The sequence below is a fragment of the Colobus angolensis genome, unplaced genomic scaffold (genome assembly GCF_000951035.1).
Source record: "Colobus angolensis palliatus isolate OR3802 unplaced genomic scaffold, Cang.pa_1.0 Scaffold1, whole genome shotgun sequence".
Taxonomy (NCBI): domain Eukaryota; kingdom Metazoa; phylum Chordata; class Mammalia; order Primates; family Cercopithecidae; genus Colobus; species Colobus angolensis.
Window position 1 is genome coordinate 10,145,902 of NW_012110918.1, and position 7,190 is coordinate 10,153,091.

Here is a 7,190-nt window from a genome sequence, read left to right on the forward strand (position 1 = left end):
TGAGGCAGGAGAATCTCTTGAATCCGGGAGGTGGAGGTTGCAGTGAGCCAAGATCCTGTTATTTCACTCCAGCCTGGGCGACAGAGCAAAACTCCACCTCAAAAAAAAAGTTCTAACCCGAGGAAAGGAGAACAAGCCCTCCTCCCGCCATCCCCGGCCCATATAGGGCCACAGAATTACAAGGGCAGTGAGACTCTGCACACATAACTGCCCAGCGGGCACATGCCCATCTGCCCTGGGCAGGGGCCATGTGTCCTCTGCTTGGCGGCCGACACTAGCTTTGAGCCATCACCTTACTCTCCCCGCTTTGCATCTGAGAATTATTTGGGAAAATGGTAGACATAATTTTCAAGGAAGCTCATTTATTTCTGAGATTTAAGTCTAGGAGAGCTGGGCAAACTAAGACACAGGATGAACTGAAGTTTTTGTCAGTGAGCGTTCTGTGTTTGTGACTCGAGAGAAGGAGTCTCTGCTCTGTCACTCAGGCTGGAGTGCAGTGGCGCGATCTCAGCTTAACGTAACCTCTGCCTCCGGGATTGAAGAGATTCTCGTGCCTCAGCCTCCCCAGTAGCTGCAATTACAGGTGTGCACCACCACACCCGGCTAAATTTTGTATTCTTAGTAGAGACGGGTTTCACCATGTTGGCCAGGCTGGTTTTGAACTCCTGGCCTTAAGTGATCCACCCGCCTTTGCCTACCGAAGTGCTGGGATTACAGGCGTGACCCACTGTACCCAGCCAGTATTCTTGTTAAAATGGCTTGACTACCCCATTACTGCCCAGGTTTGCCCCCCTGGTGGGACCAGATCAATATGAGGGCTGATCTTCCTCTTGCTGGAGTGCCCAGAGCTGGGGTGGCCCTCCTGGGAGGGCAGGTGCTGAGGCACGAGTTCTCATGGTCCTGGCAGGTTTGGAAGCAGGAGGCCCCTGGTGGGTGAGGGGTGGGAAGGGTAAGGGAAAGGAGGCAGGGGGCTGGAGAAAGAGGCTGCTATGAGCAAAATCTTGGGGGTGGGAGAGCAGAAAAGAGAATGTTCAAGGTGCAATTCTGGCTGATGGAGCTGATATGAGGTGAAGGAGTCAGGGGCTGAGGGCTGGGGGTGCTGATGTGCAGTCGGGGAATCTTTGGAGGAGGTGACCCCAGGGCACCCAGCCTGAGCTCTTCCAGTCTCCATGGAAAGCCTCTGTCCCATTTCCACCTGTGCATGGAGGGAGCCTCTCAGTCCCCGCTTCTGGGTGGACAAGGTCTGCCTGCTTGCCACTACCTCCTCCACACCCCCAGGGTCCATGCGGCCCTGACCCCAGGGCACCCTTGACCAGGCTTATCTGAGGAAGAGCCAGGACTCGGGCTTGTGTTTTCCAGGCTGTTTTGCTCTGAGAGGCCCCGGCACCGTGTACGGCCCCGTGGGGGGATCCCTGAGCGTGCAGTGTTGGTATGAGGAGAAACACAAGACTCTCAACAAATACTGGTGCAGATCACCATGGGTTCTCCGATGTGACAAGATTGTGGAGACCAAAAAGCCAGCAGGAAAAGTGAAAGGCAGAGTGTCCATCAGGGACTGTCCTGCAAATCTCAGCTTCACAGTGACCTTGGAGAGCCTCACAGAGGAGGACGCAGGCACATACTGGTGTGGGGTGGATACACCGTGGCTCCAAGACCTTCATGATCCCTATGTCCAGGTTGAGGTGTCCGTGTTGCCAGGTGAGCCCCTCCTTCCCTCAGCGCCTAAACAGGCTCAGGTTGGAATTGTTGGGGCAGGAATCAGGTCAGAGACGTGAAGCCGACTGTGTGTGTGTGTGTGTGTGTGTGTGTGTGTGAGAGAGAGAGAGAGAGAGAGAGGTGGGGGCCAGGGGAACACAGTCAGGGCGTCTCTCCTGGAGCAGCCGACATGTCTGCCCAGTATTGAAGAAGGGGAGGGTCCGCTGACAGGGGGGCTGAGAGAGCATTGCCTGTGAAGGAGCCAGGAGCGCACCTGTGGCTCAGCTCCATGGAAGTGCAGCTGCGTGGGGGAAGGGTGGGGCTGCACAGAGAGGCTACACAGAGGGGGCCAGACGGGAAGCTGCTGCCCTCAGGGGGAGCCTTAGCACAAGATGGGTCAGATTTGCAGTGTAGACAGACTCCTCTGCAGCAGGGAGGCTTGCAGGAGACCTGGACCCTCATCAGCAGGATGGAAAATCAGGACCATTGGGAGTGGCACCTGCGTCCTCTTCAGAAATGCCCAGTTGGCCCAGGAGGGTCCTGGAGAGACTCTGGCCACAGGGTCCTGCAACCTGCCCCCTTCCTGAGTGGACATTTTGTGTGAAATCAAACCAAAAAGGCATCCTGAGTGGTGGGAGAGCCAGAGGACGGCTCCCTGGGTCTGATGATGTGGTTTTGCCACCAGCATCAACGTCAATGCCACCTACAAGCATCACTGCAGCCAAGACCTCAACAATCACAACTGTATTTCCATCTGTATCATCCACTTCCATGTTTGCAGTGAGTGCCACCCACAGTACCAGCAACCGGAAGGAAAATGAGGAGGTCGTGAGCTCACAGTAAGCACCCTAGCCCCTGAGACATGGAGGGGGCCCTGTGCGGGGAGGAGCCCAGGGCGGGGACCTCAGCCATGTGGGTCAGCCACAGGTGTGCATCGCTCCCTTTGCCCCAGGCCCAGGTTGGAAGCCACAGTCTGTACACCCCGGCTTGGACCTGCCCTTGGCTTTGGAAGGGGGCTCAGATCGGGGAGAAGTCGGGGGGCAGATGGAAGGAAACTGATAGTTACTGAGGGCTGGTGACATCCTAGGAGGACCGTGTTAGATGCTTCACGTGAGTGCTCTCATTTGCCCTTCACTGCAGCCCTGTACTATCGTCATTCCCGATATCAGTCTGTTTTCACACTGTTGATAAAGACATACCCGAGACTGGATAAATTATAAAGAGGAAGAGGTTTAATGGACTCACAGTTCCACATGGCTGAGGAGGCCTCACAATCAAGGTGGAAAGCGAAAGGCATGTCTTACGTGGCAGCAGGCGAGACGGAGAATGAGAACCAAGCAAAAGGGGTCTCCTCTTATAAAACCATCAGATCTCGTGAGACTTATTCACTACCACGAGAACAGTGTGGGGCAAACCACCCCCATGATTCAATTATCTCCCACCGGGTCCCTCCCACAACACATGGGAATTATATGGGAGCTACAATTCAAGATGAGATTTGGGTGGGGACACAGCCAACCCACATCAATCCCTGTTTTTCAGATGAGTAAACAGAGACTCAGAGAGGTTAAGCAATTTGCCCAGTCAAGTGGCTACAAGAGGCTAAGGCTAAGCTTCCAATTCTGGTTTATGTGACTCCAAAGCCTTGAGTTCTCCTCTCTAAATAGTGGTTCTTAACCTCTTTGGGGGGTCACCAACCCCACATAGAATCTGACATCTAGGGACACTCTCCTCAGAAAAACACGTGCAGTCACAAACCATTTCTGGGATTCACGGACTCCCTATTCAAGCCCAAAACCCCACAATTCAATCCTGGTGCTAGCTACCCAGAGTTAGTGCAGACCCCACAGGTGAAGAGCTTCCATATCCACAAGACCGCCCTGATTTAGATGCCAGTTGAACTTTGGGGATCCCCAGGCCACCACACTTCTGACCAACTGGCTGCAAATTTGGGGGTTCCCAGGACCCCCTCAGGTTCAATAATTTGTTAGACTCAGAACTCTGGAAAGTATTATAGTTACAGTTTTATCATAAAGGATAAAGGATAAAGATGAGGACCAGCCAATGTAGAGACACATAAGACAAGGCTTGGGAGGATCCCAAACAGTTTCTGTGCCCTCTCCAGCTAAAATCAGGGAGCATCACCTGCACCCTCCCCGCTGCACCTCAATATACTTATCAACCAGGAAGATCCTCTAAGCTTTGGTGTCCAGAGTTTTTATTGGGGTTTGATTACATAGGTATGATGTGATTGAACTGTCTCCACCTCCAATCCCTCTTTGGGAGGTTGAGCCGGCTCAGGGCTCCAAATCTCTAATTACGTGGTTGGTCTTTCTGGTGACCAGCCCCATCCTATTGTCTCATCTCTTACCAAAGTCCAGGTGTGATTCATGAACAACAAAGACACTCCTAGTTCTTGGGAAATTCCAAGGATTTAGAGCCTCCCTCCTAAGAGCTGGGGACAAAGGCCAGCCAGATTCTTTACTAGACAACACCCAGAAACCCCTCTACAGGCTTCTGCCAACATATAAGACAAGGCAAAGTTCAGGCTTGAACCTGCCACTTCCAGAAGCTTACCCTGTAGAGACGCATAGGTGGCAGCACTGGGTTCTGTGGGGCCTGAAGGTTGTGCAATTTGCAGGGTGGGTTATTGGGTGGGTAATCTAAGAAAAATATGACAAAATTATGAATGCAAACGTAGGCATGCAGGAAGGGGCCCAAGCAATGGAGGGGCCTGAAGCTGGGCTGCGTCAGCCTCCTGGTCAATCTGCTGCTGCCTGGTCGGGTGTGAAAAGGTGGAGCTGCAAGGTGATTTATAAGCAACGTTTACCATTGCAAAGGACTGGAGGAAATGCCCATTCAGAGGGAACATTTAAATAAATCACAGTCTATACATGTGTTGGAATACCCTGCAGCTATAGGAAAGAGTGAGGGACTTCTTTATGCACTGACATGGAAAGACCTCTAAGATGTGTTGTAAAGTAAAACCAGAATAGTGTTAGAGGAGGCCTCCTTTGTGTGAAAAGAGAAGGGAAATCCCGTACATTTGTATTTGCTTGTATACACATAAAGTCTGGAAGGTTCGTAAGAACAGCATGTGTGTGTATATGGGGAAATTGGGGAATGTGTAAATGGGGGGTGTGTAGAAAGGAAGCTTTATACTGTCTATTTTTTTTTAATTGACCGTATCTATCTACTTAAAAAGTTAGAGAAGGAGACCAGGTATGTTGGCTCATGCCTGTCATCCCAGCACTTTGGGAAGTTGAGGCAGGAGGGTGGCTTGAGCCCAGGAGTCTGAGACCATACTGGGCAATATAGCAAGATTGCATCTCTACAGAAAATTTAAAAATTAGCCGTGGTGGCCTGTGCCTGTAGACCCAGCTACTCAGGAGGCTGAGGCAGGAGGATCATTTGAGCCCAGGGGTTCAAGGCTGCAGTAAGCCATGATCACCACTGCACTCCAGCCTCCTTTGGGTAACAGAGCCAGATCCTGTCTCAAAAATAAATAAATAAAAATAAAAATAAAAAAATTAATTGGAGAAGGCAATTCGCCCCACCCTCACCACCCTGTGCCTCCTCCAGGCTCCCGCTGCTCCTCTCCCTGTTGGCATTGTTGCTGCTTCTGTTGATGGGGGCCTCCCTGCTAGCCTGGAGGATGTTTCAGAAACGGATCAAAGGTGAGTTGGCTCCCCACACCCCTCTGCCCCACCTGGGGTGGTCAGGCCTTGACCACAGACACTCATCTTCAAAGCTATGTCCTCGTCTCACAGTACTGCTATCAAATGCGACACCCAGACCGTACACCCTGGGTGATCCTACAGAGCAGGTCCCAGAGGAGGCATCCTTGTGCGTGGTGGTTACAGGCTGTGGGAGGTGGCTCCCTAGCAGCAGGCATTCCCATTGGCAGCCCAAGGGTGGCTGGCCCATGAAGCAATGATCCTCTTCTGTTTAAAACCCTGGCATGGTGACCTGGGTGCAGTGATGTGCATCTGTAGTTCCAGCTACTCAGGAGGCTGAGATGGGAGGATTGCTTGAGCCCAGGAATTCAAGACCAGCCTGTGTAACACAACAAGACCCCCGTGTCTATACAGTAAAATAAACCCTTACATGATCTCCCCCACCATTAAAAGTCCAGGTCTCTCCAGGAGTCACGGCCCTCCATCATCTGGCCCTCCCCACCTCCCTCTCCCCATCCGTGCACCCTGGAAGCCAACTTCTTATATCTTCTTTAATGAGAGCCTCAACCTCAGCCTCTCCTCTCCTTCTGGGTTTGCTCTGGACACCTGGAGGGCCTCCCCTGCCCTCTCTCCCCAGCTCACTCCCAGTGGACTCCAATGGTGGTCCTCAGACTTTCTTTTCTCTGGGACCTTTTCTTTGACTCCAAAGAGTGACTTGGGACCCCTCCTGGCTATAACTCTGCTGTCACAGCCTTTTGGAAACCAGATTGTCATTGCTGGCGTCCTCACCTGTCTTCCCACAGGCGTGTGCTTCAAGGAGGTACAGAACCAATATTCATCAAATTAATGTGTTACTCAATATCTCCAGCCACAATGGGCACCCCAGGGGGATCCAGGCAACCTCTAGTCCAGCTGCGCTCCTCTGAGCTCAGATTAAAAGAGAGAACAAGAACTCTTGGCACTCAGTAAGTAGGTGCTCAATAAATACCTGATAGGCGAACTGAATAAGCACAGGAACGGAGGAACAAGTGGAGGTGTGGCCACCAGTCCTCTAGGAGAGCAGATTCCTGGCCAAGGTCAAGTGTAAGCCTGAAACTTCCTCCCTGTTTGGAGAATTCAAGATTCCATGGGCAGAAGATTCTCAGGGAAATCTTTGTCCAAAGCCTTCCAAGACTGCAGTGAGACTGGGATGGGAAGAGATGGGGTTATCCTGTCCCACCCATAGCTGCAGGATAGGCTGGTGCATACTTGGTGGGGAGCATTGCTCACATGCACCCCCAGTGCCTCCCGTGGAGCCCAGGCTTTTGGGGGAGAAATCAGCTACAGTAGATCTGTACAGGGTGTATGGGAAGAAAATCACTTCCTCTTTCCCGTCTGCTTTGCTTATGTCATTTTCTGGCAACCCCAGTCTAAACTTCAGCACGCACGTGGACGCCACTGGGTTGTTTGAGTTCTGAGTCCCTTTCGGTTTCCTTTGTGCCCTTTCACCCAGAAAGGCTCTCACTCCTCCCTTAAGAAGGATGTATGTGATTATTGTAGGAAGTTTGAAAAATGAGTAAAAGCACAAAGAAGGAAATAAATCCCCCATCATCAATGATAACTAAAAACCCCACCACCTAGAGAAAACCAGCCACTGGCACCTGAGGTATGTCCTTCCAGTCTTTTTTTCTATGCCTTTATAAATGCATCTATGATTTCTTGTTTTCTTTTTCTCTCTTTTTTTTTTTTATTTTGAGACAGAGTCGCACTCTGTCACCCAGGCTGGAGTGCAGTGGCATGATCTTGGCTTGCTCCAGCCTCGACCCCCCACCACCCAGG

At 51.6% G+C, this 7,190-nt stretch overlaps 1 protein-coding gene across 2 annotated transcripts in view; it reads left to right on the forward strand.

The window, feature by feature from the left end:
- Positions 1–7,190, forward strand: part of CD300A (CD300a molecule) — a 19,001-nt gene that overhangs the window by 5,905 nt on the left and 5,906 nt on the right. Inside the window, exons 2-4 of one of the 2 annotated variants that reach the window (XM_011937665.1) lie at positions 1,360–1,698; positions 2,381–2,534; positions 5,278–5,372. In XM_011937665.1, coding sequence (XP_011793055.1) covers positions 1,360–1,698; positions 2,381–2,534; positions 5,278–5,372 — 588 coding nt within the window. The remainder of the gene's footprint in view (positions 1–1,359; positions 1,699–2,380; positions 2,535–5,277; positions 5,373–7,190) is intronic. The other variant, XM_011937735.1, reaches the window with a different exon arrangement.